Source organism: Cherax quadricarinatus, chromosome 44, assembly GCF_038502225.1.
Source record: "Cherax quadricarinatus isolate ZL_2023a chromosome 44, ASM3850222v1, whole genome shotgun sequence".
NCBI lineage: Eukaryota > Metazoa > Arthropoda > Malacostraca > Decapoda > Parastacidae > Cherax > Cherax quadricarinatus.
The window spans coordinates 17488572-17507465 of record NC_091335.1 but is presented as its reverse complement, the minus strand read 5'-3'; the positions used below and the strand labels follow the sequence as shown (position 1 = coordinate 17507465).

Sequence of the window (18894 nt, the reverse complement as noted above, 5' to 3'; positions counted from 1 at the left end):
CACTGGTAAGATCCTTGAGACAATAATCTCAAGACAAATGACAGATTTTTTTGACTACCACTCACTACTTTGTGATAGTCAATATGGCTTCAGGAAAGGTTACTCTGCTGCTGATCTATTATTAAACCTCTCCACTAAGTGGCACCAGTCACTGGATGAATCCAAAGTCAGCTGTGTGGTAGCACTGGACATTGCTGGCACTTTCGACCGGGTGTGGCACCAGGGCCTCTTAGCAAAACTTCAAGCACTGGGAATTGCAGGCTCTACGCTATGTCTCCTCAGTGATTACCTTCATGGTAGATCTCTAAGTGTAGTCCTCAATGGAACGGAATCAGCAAGGCATCCTATTGGGGCAAGCGTTCCACAAGGAAGTGTGCTGGGTCCACTGTTATGGAATGTCTACTTCAACGACCTTCTTCATCTCATCCCAGAATCACATGCATATGCAGACGACTGTACACTGATATTCACTTATCCAAGAGAAGAAATGCCAGGTGCTCTAAGCTACATCAATCACCAGCTGAGAGCTATATCAGCTTGGGGAAATAGATGGCAAGTAACATTTGCACCTGAGAAAACGCAAATGATGATCGTCTCTAGGCACCATGATGGTAATGCTGGTGCAGTAGTAAGGATGAATGGGACGATGTTGGCACCTGGAGAAGAAGTTGATATCCTTGGGGTGAAATTTGACTCCAAACTAACCATGAAGAACCATGTTGTAAATCTTGCAAACAAGGCAGCCAGGAAGCTTACAGCACTTCGCCGTATCTCGCATCTGCTTGACAGTAGGGGTTGCAAGATCCTGTACGAGGCACAAGTACGCTCACACCTTGAGTATGCTCCACTTTCTTGGTTTGCCTGCCCCCCCCTCTCATCTGCGACTGCTTGACAGAGTAGAGAACAGAGTAAGACGTCTCATCTCTCGCCTGGACCCATCCTGGATAGATCTGTCATTTCAGCAGAGCCTTCAACATAGGAGGGATGTGGGTGGCCTTACTGTTATGTACAAGGCCAATATTGTCAAAATACCACACTTGGATCCACTTCGAGGACAGCGTGAAACAAGCTTTTATGCCACAAGACGGGCAGAAAGCAGCAACTTCACTCTGGCTGTACCCTTCTCCAGAACATCACTCCATCTGAGATCATACATACCCAGGATGACTCGAGTATGGAACACATTCGTACAGCATAATGATGTCAACGAGATAAAGTCAGTTGATCAAATGAAAATGCTGGCCCACAGATGGCTCCAACTTCATCCTGTTCCCTACTTGTATGTCTCATAACAAAAAAAAATGCTTTCAAATGAGCTGATGTAGGTAACAGCTCTTAGCTTGCCAATAAAGTTAGGAATCCTTAACCTGTAAATAGCTGTCAATAAAGCTAGGGATCCTTAACCTTGTCAAACCCTGTGTAAAAAAAAAAAAAAAAAAAAAAAAAAAATAGAGAGAGAGAGAGAGAGAGAGAGAGAGAGAGAGAGAGAGAGAGAGAGAGAGAGAGAGAGAGAGAGAGAGAGAGAGAGAATGAGAGAGAGAGAGAGAGAATGAGACAGAGAGAGAGAGAGAGAGAATGAGAGAGAGAGAGAATGAGAGAGGGAGAGAGAGAGAGTGAGAGAGAGAGTGAGAGAGAGAATGAGAATGAATGAATGAATGAATGAGAACAAGCAATTGAGAGAGGTGAGAGACACAGAGTTATGTAAACAAGCAGATGAATGCATCTGGTTTTGGTTCGTACCCACAACATCTTACATTAATGTTAATTTATTCTACTGTGGGGTGTATATATCATGTTTATATGTTACGTAGCATGTTTATTATATAATTTCGAAAAAATATAATAGATGGATTAATGAAAATGTTTATATTAACATAATATACGACATTTAATGCTCATCAGAGCGATTATTATTGCATATTATTATTATTTTATTATTATCACACTGGCCGATTCCCACCAAGGCAGGGTGGCCCAAAAAAGAAAAACTTTCACCATCATTCACTCCATCACTGTCTTGCCAGAAGGGTGCTTTACACTACAGTTTTTAAACTGCAACATTAACACCCCTCCTTCAGAGTGCAGGCACTGTACTTCCCATCTCCAGGACTCAAGTCCGGCCTGCCGGTTTCCCTGAATCCCTTCATAAATGTTACTTTGCTCACACTCCAACAGCACGTCAAGTATTAAAAACCATTTGTCTCCATTCACTCCTATCAAACATGCTCACGCATACCTGCTGGAAGTCCAAGCCCCTCGCACACAAAACCTCCTTTACCCCCTCCCTCCAACCTTTCCTAGGCCGACCCCTACCCCGCCTTCCTTCCACTACAGACTGATACACTCTTGACGTCATTCTGTTTCGCTCCATTCTCTCTACATGTCCGAACCACCTCAACAACCCTTCCTCAGCCCTGTGGACAACAGTTTTGGTAATCCCGCACCTCCTCCTAACTTCCAAACTACGAATTCTCTGCATTATATTCACACCACACATTGCCCTCAGACATGACATCTCCACTGCCTCCAGCCTTCTCCTCGATGCAACATTCATCACCCACGCTTCACACCCATATAAGAGCGTTGGTAAAACTATACTCTCATACATTCCCTTCTTTGCCTCCAAGGACAAAGTTCTTTGTCTCCACAGACTCCTAAGTGCACCACTCACTCTTTTTCCCTCATCAATTCTATGATTCACCTCATCTTTCATAGACCCATCCGCTGACACGTCCACTCCCAAATATCTGAATGCGTTCACCTCCTCCATACTCTCTCCCTCCAATCTGATATTCAATCTTTCATCACCTAATCTTTTTGTTATCCTCATAACCTTACTCTTTCCTGTATTCATCTTTAATTTTCTTCTTTTGCACACCCTACCAAATTCATCCACCAATCTCTGCAACTTCTCTTCAGAATCTCCCAAGAGCACAGTGTCATCAGCAAAGAGCAGCTGTGACAACTCCCACTTTGTGTGTGATTCTTTATCTTTTAACTCCACGCCTCTTGCCAAGACCCTCGCATTTACTTCTCTTACAACCCCATCTATAAATATATTAAACAACCACGGTGACATCACACATCCTTGTCTAAGGCCTACTTTTACTGGGAAAAAATTTCCCTCTTTCCTACATACTCTAACTTGAGCCTCACTATCCTCGTAAAAACTTTTCACTGCTTTCAGTAACCTACCTCCTACACCATACACTTGCAACATCTGCCACATTACCCCCCTATCCACCCTGTCATACGCCTTTTCCAAATCCATAAATGCCACAAAGACCTCTTTAGCCTTATCTAAATACTGTTCACTTATATGTTTCACTGTAAACACCTGGTCCACACACCCCCTACCTTTCCTAAAGCCTCCTTGTTCATCTGCTATCCTATTCCCCGTCTTACTCTTAATTCTTTCAATTATAACTCTACCATACACTTTACCAGGTATGCTCAACAGACTTATCCCCCTATAATTTTTGCACTCTCTTTTATCCCCTTTGCCTTTATACAAAGGAACTATGCATGCTCTCTGCCAATCCCTAGGTACCTTACCCTCTTCCATACATTTATTAAATAATTGCACCAACCACTCCAAAACTATATCCCCACCTGCTTTTAACATTTCTATCTTTATCCCATCAATCCCGGCTGCCTTACCCCCTTTCATTTTACCTACTGCCTCACGAACTTCCCCCACACTCACAACTGGCTCTTCCTCACTCCTACAAGATGTTATTCCTCCTTGCCTTATACACGAAATCACAGCTTCCCTATCTTCATCAACATTTAACAATTCCTCAAAATATTCCCTCCATCTTCCCAATACCTCTAACTCTCCATTTAATAACTCTCCTCTCCTATTTTTAACTGACAAATCCATTTGTTCTCTAGGCTTTCTTAACTTGTTAATCTCACTCCAAAACTTTTTCTTATTTTCAACAAAATTTGTTGATAACATCTCACCCACTCTCATTTGCTCTCTTTTTACATTGCTTCACCACTCTCTTAACCTCTTTCTTTTTCTCCATATACTCTTCCCTCCTTGCATCACTTCTACTTCATAAAAACTTCTCATATGCTAACTTTTTCTCCCTTACTACTCTCTTTACATCATCATTCCACCAATCGCTCCTCTTCCCTCCTGCACCCACTTTCCTGTAACCACAAACTTCTGCTGAACACTCTAACACTACATTTTTAAACTTACCCCATACCTCTTCGACCCCATTTCCTATGCTCTCATTAGCCCATCTATCCTATTATTATCATTATTAATATGGCATCCTCAAGACTAATACGACACTCTTAGTGATTTTAATGTATACCTGCACGCTAGCACAGTGCATAAGTTTATTTAGGTACAAGTACACATAAGTATAATTGTCAAGAGTATATATAAATATGAAATAACTAAAACGCTTGAAATTTTGGAAAGTTTCCAGACATAAGGAAGAGATGCAGTGCTCACGGAGCTCACAGAGAATGTAAACAAACCGGGTGGGGCGCAGTGACCATATTGAAAAGTCAGGTGGGGGGAGCCGTATAGTGAGTTTTGGTTATAATTTGAAATGTCCGTATTAGTAGAATGCCACAAGGCGAAATGCCGTACAACAGGACCCTACTGTACCTGAATCAACTTAATAAATTTTAGGCAACATATCACAGGTGTGTCCTTAGTTAAATTCAGAATCCTACCTAAATATTAATGCCATATATACTTTCTACTGCTTACTCCATATTTTCAAAGCTCTAAACTCTTATGTTGACCCAAGACATGTCTGGAAAACTGTAACAGAACACATAGGCATCACACTTGAAGCAGTGAAAAGTTCTATTCCACAAGGCACAGTACTCGCTCCCATCCTGTTCCTCATCCTTATATCTGACATAGACAGGGATGTAAGCCATAGCATCGTGTCTTCCTTTGCAGATGACACCTGAATTTGCATGACAGTGTCCTCCATTGAAGACACTGCAAGACTCTAGGCGGACATCAACCAAATCTTTAAATGGGCCGCAGAAAACATGAAGGTCATGATGAGAAATTTTAATTACTCCGATATGGAAAACGTGAGGAAATTAAAACTGTATTGGAGTATAAAACAAATTCCAACTACACAATAGAGTGAAAAACTAGTGTAAAAGACTTGGGAATGATAATGTCAGAGGATCTCGCCTTCAAGGACCATAACATGGTATCAATTGCATCTGCTAAAAAAATGACAGGATGGATAATGAGAACCTTCAAAACCAGAGATGCCAAGTCTATGATGAGACTCTTCAGGTCGCTTTTTCTGTCTAGACTGGAATATTGCTGTACACTAACAGCACCTTTCAAGGCAGGTGAAATTGCTGACCTAGAAAATGTACAGAGAACCTTCACGGCACACATAACAGTGATAAAACATCTCACTTACTGAGAATGCTTAAAGTTCCTTAACCTGTACTCCCTAGAATGCAGTCGAGAGAGATAAATGATTATACACCCTCTCCTCACTTAACCCTTAAACGGTCCAAACGTATATATACGTTCACTCGCGCAGCGCCCTGAATATTTTGAAAAAAAAAAAAAATTATATAGAAAAAAAGAGCACTTTTTTTTTAAGTGTTTTAGCATTAGAAAAAAATTTAGGGTCAGTACTTACCGAGGTATGAGGCTGCGAAGTTGGCACTTGGCGATCACCTGACGGCAACATGGAGCACTTCTGCTTGCAGAAATTCAACATATTTACCGTTTTCTTCCATTTTTTTTTTAATTTTCTTGGTTTTCATGATATGATAATTATGCTTCATAGTAAGTCATTTGATATCAATGCCAATTTTTGTTTATACGCCAATATTACATACAAAATTTTTATCATATTGTCATAAACACACATGTACACACTGACACGTGATTTTGCACACCTGGCTGAATCACACATTATTATCTACAACTATATACAAGTATTTACATGTCCCACTTATGTTTCTAGAACTCCACAATTGTATGATACTCCATGAAGCATGGATTCATACAGAGTGCCACCCCACACTGGTGACACATGAATCGTGTGTCCTTCCGCTGTTGGGGTCGTTTTTTGGTGGTAGCACACACAGTACACTTTTTCTGGGCATTCTTCTTCTTTTGGGTAGGTGGTATTGGTACCAGATAGTGACAGTTAGGAGTGATTCGGTCTGGCACTTCCCCCACTGGCTGTGGTTGGGGGACAGGTTGTGGTGTGACAGGTTGCTGTTGAGGGGAAGGTACAGGTGTGGTACCATACTTTCTTGCTATCTGTTTGACAAGATTCAGAGAGAAATCTGCAAAACGTTGTCGTTTTCCAGTCTTTACTTCGTACATATTGAATGCATTGAGCACTGCAATGTCTACAAGGTGAAAAAACAGTTTTATATACCACTTGCGACTCCTACGCACACAGTCAACAAACCCTATCATCATGTCACACTTGTCAACTAGTTGCATGTTGTTTGTATAGTCCACGACAGCAAGTGGCTTCACAATAGGTTCGTTGTTGAACTTGCTCAGTCTGTCTGTTTGTACCATCTCGTTTCTGTGGATGGTTGATAGCAATGTCACGTCTCGTTTGTCATGCCACGTCAGTGCCATGATGTCATTAGCATGAAACGCTTGCACTTCACTTTCAACACTGCCTCCAGTGAACCTTGGCATATGTTTCCTATTCCTTCTCACTGTTCCACATATATCAGTATTGTTCACACGTAGGAAATCAGCAAGCATAGGGCTTGTATACCAGTTGTCTATGTACAATGTATGGCCCTTGCCAAGGTATGGTTCCATCATCCTGCGAACAACATCACTGGAAATGCCCAACATCCTTCTGCCATCATCGGGTGTGTTTTTCCCTGTGTATACAATTACATCCAACACAAGAAGACCACTCTCACAGTCACACATAACAAAAAGTTTTATACCAAAGCGATTATGTTTGCTCGGTATATATTGCTTGAATGACAGGCGTCCCTTGAACAGAATCAAGGACTCATCAACAACAATGTTCTTGAAGGGATAAAAGTATACACTGAATTTCTGCTTCAAATACATAAACACTTCCCGGATTTTGTATAGAAGGTCATTTCTGTCTGGCGTATTTCTGTCTGCGAAGTGCAACATTCATAGCAACAGAGTGAATCTGTTGCAGGGAAGGAGGTCACGGAAAACTGGAGTACTGATGAAGTGGTCTGTAGACCACTAATTACGTATATTGTTCTTATAGATATGTGGCATAAGCATGACAGTGGCAACGAATAAATACATTTCAGCCACTGTTGTGTCTTTCCACCTGTGCAGCCGTGATGATTCTCCAACCTCTGTTGTGTTATTCATGACATATTGGTAATAAATGTTTGTCTGAGTCACTATCAAGTTCATTATAGGCTCGTCAAAGTACAACTGGAAATAGTCTAACTCTGTAGACTCATTCGTTATGGGACATTCTGGCTGGATACCACTTCCACTAGCATCAAAATCACAAGGCTGTGGCATGAATATACTTTGTGTCCAGTTCCATTCACGATCACATCGTGCAGGGTGGACCTGTGGCATGGGACGAGGGGAGGCAGGAGGAGGAGGGAGAGGAGTGGAGGCAGCACATGGTTGAGGGGGTGCCGGGCGGTCCTTTGTCTGTCCACCCACTGCGCCATGTGGTCCAGGCACCATGCCACCCACCACTACTTCCTCCATCCCCACATACTCCCCTTTGTGATCACTTTCACTATCAGTGGCCGGGGTTTTGGATCGTGACCTGCCACGACTTTTGGGGATTGCATATGGCACACTGCCTGAACGTAGATAACGATGCCTAAAAGTACGTTTCACTGGTGAATAATGAACGTCACTATCACTAGACGAATCCTCAATTGGCATAAAATCAATCTCATCATCACTTACATCACTTTCACTATCACTACTAAAACACCGGGAAAATGATAGTTTCCTCTTGCAAAGTTGCCTATGGGTAACACTTGCCACTCCAGAGGTGCTTGGCCCAGGGTCTTCTGTGGCCACACTGGCCACCCCAGAAGTGCTTGGCCTAGGGTCTGATGTGTCCACACTGGCTACCCCAGAGGTGCTTGGCCCTAGGACAGGTGTCGCTACCCCAGAGGTGATGGGCTGGGGGTCATCTGGGTTATCGTTGATATTTTCACTAATTCCTTGAATATTACTGGCCCCATTGGTGTCAGATCCACTAAACTCATGATCTCTATTACTTTCCTCGAATAGTAGAGTGTTAATACGACGAGGTGTGAGTGAATCATGAGGATGTGCCATGATGTTGACCCAGGATGGAGCTGAATGTAACTGGTCCTACCATGTGGTACCCAGGCATCCCAGATTTTTTGTATACTGCGCACACTGAGTGCGCACACCCATTCTCTCATATCTAGGCGACTCAGGCCTATCGCGCTAATTTTGAACGAATGAAAAATAAAACGTACATGTATATACGTATACGTTTGGGGCGCTACGCGCGTGAACGTATATATACGTTTGGACCGTTTAAGGGTTAATGACAGAGTTCCATTCCTAAGACCACGAAGTTAAATGAATTCGTCGCTAAGTGAGTAGCATATTATAATGGTAGTGGGTTTGTGTCAACCATCTTTGATATTGTTTTAATGTCACCTTTGCACCATTTATAACATTTCTGGTGTAGTTACGTTCCTGAAAATGCCATGTTAGGCAAAACTGTGTTAAAGAAATTGAAGAACTTATGGGAAAAATAGTTACATTCCTGGGAGCCCCCATGAAGTCAAACAACTTTTTTTTAGACCAACAGATCTTCCAAAACTAAAAGTGAATATGTAATTGTAGTTCATTGTTGTGATGTATTATGTTGTTTTTACTGCATAAGATTACAAATTCAACAGAATTAATAGTATTTCTTACCTTAACCCCTTGACTGTCGAAACCCCAAATCCTGAAGTGTCTTCTGGTGTAGAAAAATTTTTGGAAAAAAAAAAAAAAATCCTGTGAAATGATAGCCCTTTCAGGGTTTCTGATGTACTAGTACGTCTTACGCACCAGGGTTATTGACTACTAGTATGCGTAAATTTTAGCGCCTTCAAATATAGCATGAGAAAGCTGGTAGGACTAACGTCCCACATCTTAAAATCTTTGAAAGCATCTAAGAAGCAAGATCACCAACCACTTGGATACCCAACAGTTGTACAACCCAGGGCAGCATGGGTTTAGAACACGTCCCTCCTGCCTCTCACAACTACTGGACCATTATGACATGGTAGGCCTACATATGAAAGAATGGATCTTTGTGGTCAGTGTGCACAGTATAAAAAAATCCTGCAGCACAGTGCGGAATGAGAAAAAAAAACTTTGATCATGTTTTTGGTTTAAAACAGCGACTTTGCACTGTACAGTGGACCCCCGCATACCGATGGCATCACATAGCGATTAATCCGCATACCGCTTGCTTTAATCGCAAAAATTTTGCCTCGCATACCGCTTAAAAACCCGCTCACCGATTTTCGTCCGAGACGCGTCCAATGTGCGGCCTGAGCCACGCTCACATGTTCCGCCGGTGGCATTGTTTACCAGCCAGCCTCCGCGGTAACATCCAAGCATACAATCGGAATATTTCGTATTATTACAGTGTTTTCGGTGCTTTTTCTGGAAAATAAGTGACCATGGGCCCCAAGAAAGCTTCTAGTGCCAACCCTACAGAAATAAGGGTGAGAATTACAATAGAGATGAAGAAAAAGATCATTGATAAGTATGAAAGTGGAGTGCGTGTCTCCGAGCTGGCCAGGTTGTAGTATAATAAACCCCAATCAACCATCGCTACTATTGGTGGTACAGCTGCTGCTGCTGCTGCTGCTGCTGCTGCACTGTCAGCTGCTGCTGCACTGTCAGCTGCTGCTGCTGCACTGTCAGCTGCTGCTGCTGCTGTAGCATCGTCTGCTGCTGCTGTAACATCGTCTGTTGCTGCTGTAGCGTCGTCTGTTGCTGCTGTACCACCGTCAGCTGCTGCTGCTGCTGTAGCATCGTCTGCTGCTGCTGTAGCATCGTCTGTTGCTGCTGTACCACCGTCAGCTGCTGCTGCTGCTGTAGCATCGTCTGCTGCTGCTGTAGCATCGTCTGCTGCTGCTGTAGCATCGTCTGCTGCTGCTGTAGCATCGTCTGTTGCTGCTGTACCACCGTCAGCTGCTGCTGCTGCTGTAGCACTGTTGTTGGTGTGGCTTATTGAGAATACCAAGAAACAATTAACCCCAGAGGATTTGCCACCCAGGATAACCCAAAAAAGTCAGTGTCATCGAAGACTGTCTAACTTATTTCCATTGGGGTCCTTAATCTTGTCTCCCAGGATGCAACCCACACAAGTCGACTAACACCCAGGTGAACAGGGAAAAATACCTGGAACTAGTGCTCATATTGGTGAATTTAAAGCCAGCAAAGGTTGGTTTGAGGATTTAAGAATCGTAGTGGCATACACAGTGTGATAAGGCCTGTTCTGGAAGAAAATGCCAAACAGGACCTACAGTACTCAGGAGGAAAAGGCACTCCCAGGACACAGTGTCTCATCAGTCATTGCTGCATCTTCAATAAAGGTAAGTGTCATTTATTCTTCATTTAGTAGACTAGTACATGCACAATATATACTGTGCATGTACTACTCTACTATTGTGCATGTATCCTTCTCTTTGTGTGTGGGAAAATGTATATTTCATGTGGTAAAAATTTTTTTTTCATACTTTTGGGTGTCTTGCATGGATTAATTTGATTTCCATTATTTCTTATGGGGAAAATTCATTCACATACCGATTATTTCGCATAACAATTACCCCTCTTGCACGGATTAAAATCGTTATGCGGGGGTCCACTGTATTTTCGTATGGCATTTATGGTTGTATTCTAGTTTTTCTGGTCTCATTTTATAGAACGGAAGACATATTGCAGAAACTGAGATGATTTTGATTGGTTTCACAAGGAAAAGTACCTTGAAATTGAGCTCAAAGTAGCAGAAATGTTCGATTTTTGCAAAAGGTCAAAAGTAAACAAATCATGCCACGCGTCCAATACACATCAACTGGTGAGTCTAATATTCTTTCACAAGTGTTTACCTGGAGTTTACCTGGAGTGTGCTGATATTATTTATACCATTTTTACACTAATGCAGTAGTCTGCATAGCAGTAAATCTTCTATTTTTGTGAGAATAAAAATTCAAAGCGGAAAGCAAAAGAAATGTAAGAGGGGCCTAAGGACGTGACTAATGAACAGAAGAAATGTTATTTTAGTTCCAGGAATGTCTGTCTTGTTTATTCTGGACCCTATTTGGAAATTGGCATCTTTTGAAATTTGTGCATAATTGGCAAAATTCCCAATTTCTGACCACTTTATTGGATAGTCGAAATCAGTAAATGGGTGGTTTCATGTACTCAATCGATAGAAAAAATGGAGTTCTAGTGAAATAGTTATGATTTTTGTCGACTAGTACACTGGAATAGGCTGCAAATAGGGCTCAAAGTGGGTGAAATCGCCGATGTGTAAACAACGTTGAGACTGCTAACTTCACGACAGCATAATTCCATAAGTTTTTCATCAAATTTCAAACTTTTGGTGTCATCGTGATTGGGAAAAGATTCTCAATCTTTTCATAAGAAAAATTTTTTTCTGAAAATTTTTTGACCCTGAGAGCAAATTTAGGAGAGGGCCTCTCGACCCTGAAAGGGGTAGAGAATCTTTTCCCAATGGTAATGACACCAAAAGAATGAAATTTGATGGAAAACTTACGTTCTCGCGAAGTTAGCGACCTTGGCGATATTTATGAATCTGCGATTTTGCCAACTTTGAGCCCTATTTTCGGCTAATTCCATTGTTCCAGCTGACGAAACTCATACCTATTTCTTTAGAACTCCATTTGTTCTATCGATTGAGTACAAGAAACTCCCCATTTACCAATTTCAACTACCCAATAACGTGGTCAGAAATTTGCAATATTGCCAATTTCACACAAATTAACCCGTAAACGGTCCAAACGTATACATGTATATACATTTTTTCAACATTTGAAAGTATGTAAAAAAAGTAGATCTTCTTTTTGCTTTTTTACATTTGAAAATGTGTAAAAAAACTTTGATCTACTTTTTTTTTTGTTATATTTGAAAATATGTAAAAAAAACGTAGATCTACTTTTGTAGCACTACACTGTGAACGTAGATCTGCTTGGACTGTTTATGGGTTAAAAAATATGCCAATTTCAAAATAGGTCCTGGCTCTAAAATAACTTTTTCTTTGTTCATCAGTTATGTCTCCAGGCCCCTCTGATATTACTCTTGCTTTCTATTTTGAATTTTTATTCAAACAAAAAATAGAAGATTTACTGTTATGCAGACTACTGTAATATTGTAATAATTGTACAAATAATGTCAACCCATTCATGACTGCATATTAGAATGGTTAGTTGGACATTTATTGGACAATGACATCATTTGTTTACTTTTGAACATTGGCAAAAATCAAACATTTCCCCTACTTGGAGCTCCATTTCAAGGTTCTTTTCATAGTAAAACCAGTCAAAATCACCTCTATTTCTATAATATGTTTTCCATTCTATCAAATGAGACCAGGAAAACGAGAATACAACCATAAATACTATACGAAAATAGACCACAAAGTTGGCATTTTAATTAAAAAACAGGTTTTTTTTTTTTCCTCTCATTATGCACTGCGTGCTGCAGGATTTTTTTTATATGGTGCACACTGACCACACAGACCCATTCTATTACATGTGGGCCTACCAGCTTTCTCCTGCTTGATTTGAAGCCGCTAGAATTTATGAGTATGTATATGTCAGACACGGTGGCTCGTAAGACATATATATATATGACCAAAACAGTCAAAGGGTTAAGCAAAGCTCACCATCACTGACAGTTTGAAGCAGATAAGAAGTGGCATTCTTAGTTCTTGCTTGGAGTCCACAATTCAAGTTTATTAAGTACAGTAGACTGTTGGTTAAGACAGTAGTTAGGTTCCTGAAAATGCAGTGTTAGACGAATCCATGTTAACCCTTTCACTGTTGACACCTGTGATCCTAAACTCAATCTCAGTGTCGAAAAATATTCGAAAAAAAAAAATTCTTATTAAAATCTTCAGAATATTTTTCTGAGTGTTTAAAAAAAAAAATTGCGATCAGTACTTACTGAGATATAGAGGTATGAAGTTGACAGAAAGTTAACCACTTATGGAAACATCGGCGACTGCCGCTAATTCAGTAATATTATTTTTACTTTTATTCTATTTTTTCCTTTCTTTTTAATATTTTTTCAAGTAACTTTTGTGGCTTGTGAGACCAATATAATGTGTAATGTATATATATCCACTTTTTGTATGCAACACAATAATTGCACAAATATTATTATCATTACAGTGTTTACAAAACCTGTTTACACAAACCAACAATAAAAGAAAAGTTGTTTATTACTATTGTTCTATAATATATATACACATATATAGTCACTGGACACGTTCCTAGAACTGCTACAGCTTGTGTAAGGTTGTTGTTGTGTGTGGGTGGCCTTTGTTGTGGATGTGCTGAGAGCAGCATGGCTGATGTCACAATGGTGCATTACACAACCACCACCACCCATTACCCACACTGTCTTCCCCAACAAGCATGCTGTCTTCCCCATCACCCACATGGAAATAAGTCACTTTGTCTGATTTTTTTAGGTTAGCCTAGATTGATTGTTGTCTGGGTTTTCAGCACTATTTCTGCTATCCTGGGCATTGCTTTTGGTCACAAACTTCTCAAAACCATGAAATTCATCTTCACTGACACTTCCATCTGTGTTAGAACTATCATTTGGGAAGAGTCTCAGATTCACCGGGGAGTCAAATATTTCTTACCGCTAGGCATGCTCAACAAGGACTACTGAAATAGTGTTCTCACAATGCACCACTGGCTCCCTGGTTTTTTTTATACTGCGCACACTGATCACGCAGACCCATTCTCTCACATGTAGGCCTACCAGCTTTCTCCCGCTAGATTTTAAGCCGCTAGAATTTTGGCATAGTACTACAGCACCAACACTGGCTTGTAAGCCGTAGTACTACGGCACCAGCAGTGAAAGGGTTAAAGGAACTGAAAAACTTATAGGAAAAATAAGGTTACGTTCCTGGGACCCAAAAAAAAAGCCTTTTTTTTTTTTCTTCTTTTTAAGGTCTCCATCTTACAAAAAAATAAAAATAATAATGCAGTTGTTGTTCATTATTGTTACAGTGTATGTTTTTTCTGTTGCTTAAGGCTAAAAATGTAACAGAGATAATATTTCTTACCTTAAATTGTGGTTGCTGGTGTTTCTCAATGATTGTAAAGGAGGGAGTGAAGAGGCATGCTGAAGCCCATCTGGGCTGAGGTGGATGGTAGTCCAGTCAAGTGAGTCAGTAGGTCAGTCAATCAAGTCAGTACAATCATTCAGTTCAGTAGGTCATTCATTCAAGTCAGTCAGTAAAGTTATTCAGTTAAATCAGTCAAGTTGGTCAGTCAAGTCAGTAAATCAGTCCAGTGATTCAGTGAATCAGACCAGTCATTCAGTAAATCAGTTCAGTCAAGTCAGTAAGTCAGTCAGTCAAGTTGGCCAGGGAGTAAATAAGGTCAGTCATTCAGTAAATCAGTCAAGTCATTCAGAAAATCAGTAAATCAGGTCACTCAGTAAGTCATTCATCCAGCTTGCGGCACTGAAATTGTTTCCCTGCCGAGAAGCAGAACCGTTTAAATTGAATTTTACGAAGTGTAAAACAAAAATATGCTGCAGTTTGACAATAGTTTAATTAGGTTCAATTCTGTCCATAAGATGTGTCAGCCATTAAAGATTGAAGCTGTTCAGAAAAGGCCTACTCAGATTGTTTCATGAAAAAATATCACACCATTTTCAAAGTAAAATATGCAAAGTGGCACTTATATACTCCAATAACACTTACAATCTTTGTTTTTTAACCCTTTGACTGTCGAAGGGCCCAATCCTGAAGTGTCTCCTGGTGTTGCAAAATATTCGGAAAAAAAAAAATATTATTTTTTCTTATGAAAATGTTAAGATTATTTTTCTGATTGTTTTAGTCCCCCCAAAAAAATTTTTCCCGTCAGTACTTACCGAGATATAGAGTCCTGAAGTTTGCTGAAATTGATCTGCGAGCGGCAACAGCGGCGACTGCCGCTCACCCGGTAAACTTTGATTTACTTGTATTCGATGGTTTCTTGTTTTTTTCACTATTTTATTTTTTCACATAACTTTTGTGGCCTGTGAGACCAAATTATTGTGCAATGTTCAAATATACACTCGTTGAATGTAACACAATTATAGCAAAAACGCTCGTATCATTATAATGTTGCTAAAACTTGTTTACACAAACAAACAATGTAAACAAATGTTTATTACGATTGTACATATGTACAATCACTGGACACTTTTCTAGAAGTGCTGCAGCTTGTAGAATTCTTTGAAACATGGGTATAAGCACAATGGTGTCTTACACTCCTCACACAAAACGAGTGTCTCTGCGTTTTTGTGGGCGTTTTGTGGTATGTCCACAGACAAAACACCTCTTCTGAGCATTTTTCTTGGCAGTAGTAGCAGGCAGTGGTATGGGGAAGCGATCACCAGGCCTCAGACGAGAGGACATGTGTTGATAATTTCGTGGGCGCTGGTATATTGCAGGTGTTGTTTCTTGGTACTTGAATATTATTTGTCTGATGACTGACAAACAAAATTCACCATATTTGGGTTTCTCCTTGGTCTTCAACTTATACATATTATAAGCATTCAGCATGGAAATGTCAAGAAGATGGAAAAACAGTTTTATGTACCACTTATAACTCTTGCGAACACAGTCAGCAAACCCACTCTGCATGTCACATTTGTCCACTAAGCACATATTGAGGTTGTAATCCATCACAGCTGCAGGTTTTACAATGGGTTCATTGGTCTCTCTATTCTGCTTGCCAGTGTCTACCATTTCGTGTTGGTGAACTGATGTTAGCAGTGTGACATCACGTTTGTCATGCCACCGAATTGCCATGATGTCATTGGCAGCAAACACCTGCACTTCACCTCTATGACTGCCAGCATCGAACCTAGGCATATGTTTATGATTTCTACGCACTGTGCCACACACATCTGTCATGTTCACTCACAAGAAATCACTGAGTATAGGGCTTGTGTACTAGTTGTCAGTATATAAAATATGCCCCTTACCAAGATATGTTTAGTTTAATATGTTTATTATGCACCCCACCCCCATCCTGTGGGCGGTAGTCAAAAGATTACAGAGGTATGTAATTGGTCCAGGGACTGGACTCCAAAGTTTTGATAGCTGAGCAAGTTACAGAGGTAATGAACTCACAATTTACAAAGGTAATGAACTCACAATTTACAAAGGTAATGAACTCCAGGTAGGTCTGGTCACAATCATGACAAGTTACAAAGGCATTTACAGATTACAGAGGTATGTAATGAGTCCAGGGACTGGGCCCCCAAAGTTTTGATAGCTGAACTAGGTACAAAGGTAATGAGCTCACAAGTTACAAAGGTAATGAATTCTGTAGAATGGTTACTTACGTTTATACATGCTACAATCATGAATAAATTATAGAGTAATGAGCAATTCACACTTCCACACCCGGTCACAACTGTAATGAGTTATTTATTATCATCACACTGGCCGATTCCCACCAAGGCAGGGTGGCCCGAAAAAGAAAAACTTTCACCATCATTCACTCTATCAATATCTTGCCAGAAGGGTGCTTTACACTACAGTTTTTAAACTGCAACATTAACACCCCTCCTTCAGAGTGCAGGCACTGTACTTCCCATCTCCAGGACTCAAGTCCGGCCTGCCGGTTTCCCTGAACCCCTTCATGAGTTATTGGTGCAAATATTGATTGTTGAGTCACACACACACACACACACACACACACACACACACACACACACACACACACACACACACACACACACACACACACACACACACACACACACACACACACACACACTCACACACACACACACACACACACACTCACACTCACACACACACACACACACACACACTCACTCACTCACTCACTCGCTTTAGTTTAATATCTTTATTATGCACCCCATACCCATCCTGTGGGCGGTAGTCAAAAGATTACAAAGGTACATAATGGGTCCAGTGACTGGACCCCAAAGTTATGATAGCTGAACTAGTTACAAAGGTAATGAACTCCAGGTAGATCTGGTCACAATCATGGCAAGTTACAGAGGTAATGAATCAGCTTCACTCCTATACATGGTTACAGTCATGAGCAAATTACAAAGTAATGAACCACTGATACGTCCACACCTGGTCACAATTGTAATGAGTTATAAATACAAATATTAAGTGGATCATACACCCACACTAGCGCGCGCGCGCACACATACACACACGAGGGCGCACGCACGGACATGTGCACACGAGCGTACAAATATATGCATACACACAAGGACGCACACCCACACACACACACCCACACACACACACCCACACACACACACACCCACACACACACACACCCACACACACACACACACCCACACACCCACACACACACACACACCCACACACACACACACCCACACACACACACACATACATGGTGGGTGCAGACGTGGGTACACAAGGCTCCGAGAACCTTCGTGTTTTTGAGGGGTGCAACAACCCCTAGCAGTAATCAGTGGTAGTGACAAAGTCAGTGAACAAACCTACGAGTGATAACTATAGTTATTAGTTGAAAAAATTCGAGGGGAAACCTAAATTCAGTATTTTCTTTTAAAAGTGCCAAACCGTTGTGGATCTACTAGGCACTGTTGCCACACAGATACAAACATAAAAATATCAAAGTGAGTGTGGAAACGGGTGATCAAGAATTACCAGCGTTTGGTTAACCCTTTCAGGGTCCAAGGCCCAAATCTGGAGTCACGCACCAGTGTCCAAGAATTTTCAAAAAAAAAATTTGTTATTTTTTCTTATGAAATTGTAGAGAATCTTTTTGTGAAGGTAATAAAACAAAAAGTACGAAATTTGGTGGAAAATTGACGAAATTATGCTCTCGCGAATTTTGATGTCTCAGCGATATTTACGAATCGGCGATTTTGCCGACTTTGACTCCCATTTTAGGCCAATTACATTATTCCAATCAACCAAATTCTTAGCTATTTCGCTAGTATTACTTCTATTCTATCGATTGAGCACAAGAAATCGCCAATTCAACTGTTTCAACTACAAAATAAAGTGATCGGAAATTGTTAATTTGGCCAATTTAACACAAAGTTCAAAATATTCCAATTTCAAAATAGGGTCCAGAATGAAGAATGTAGGCATTCCTGGCACTAAACTAACATTTCCTCTGTTCATTAGTTATGTTTTGAGGCTTTACAAATAAATTCCATTTTGATTTTTTATTCACATAATGAATTTTTATTCACACCAAAAAATAGAAGATTTACTGTTATGCAATATTGTAATAATTGTATAAATATCATCACCATATTTGTGAATGTATATTAGACCCACCAGCTGACGTGTATTAGATGTGTGAGGTCGTTTGTTTACTCTTGAATATCGGCAAAAATTTAACATTTCTGCTACTTTGAGCTCAGTTTCAAGCCATTTCCAGTGCTAAAACCAATCAGAATCATCTCTATTTCTGTAATATGTCTTCCATTCTATCAAATGAGACCAAGAAATCGCAAATACAACTATAAAAAACATACGAAAAAACACTGCAAAGTTGCTGTTTTAATCGAAAAATCATGATTTCATTTTTTTTCTCTCATTATACACAGTGTGCTGCAGGATCTGTTTTATGTGGTGCACACATACCACATAG

The 18894-nt window shown here is 40.5% G+C and overlaps 2 protein-coding genes across 4 annotated transcripts in view; one reads left to right on the top strand and one right to left on the bottom strand.

Moving 5' to 3' along the window:
* Positions 1-18894, top strand: part of LOC128697410 (protein mono-ADP-ribosyltransferase PARP11) — a 58777-nt gene that overhangs the window by 13392 nt on the left and 26491 nt on the right. The window lies entirely within an intron of this gene.
* Positions 4753-8296, bottom strand: LOC138853941 (piggyBac transposable element-derived protein 4-like). The gene is made up of 4 exons (XM_070093859.1): positions 8035-8296; positions 6120-7122; positions 5649-5708; positions 4753-4789 (listed from the first exon to the last, which is right to left on the bottom strand). The coding sequence occupies exons 1-4, from the start codon at positions 8294-8296 to the stop codon at positions 4753-4755; spliced, it is 1362 nt and encodes a 453-aa protein (XP_069949960.1).

What these genes read in the sequence shown, in the direction of transcription:
- LOC138853941 (XM_070093859.1), bottom strand. Translation starts at nt 8,296, where the DNA reads ATGGCACATCCTCATGATTCACTCACACCTCGTCGTATTAACACTCTA. An exon ending in CCTACCCAAAAGAAGAAGAA is followed by an intron (nt 5,709 to 6,119) that starts TGCCCAGAAAAA and finishes TTCTGCAAGCAG; the next exon opens with AAGTGCTCCATGTTGCCGTC. An exon ending in CTTCGCAGCCTCATACCTCG is followed by an intron (nt 4,790 to 5,648) that starts GTAAGTACTGAC and finishes GTTCTGTTACAG; the next exon opens with TTTTCCAGACATGTCTTGGG.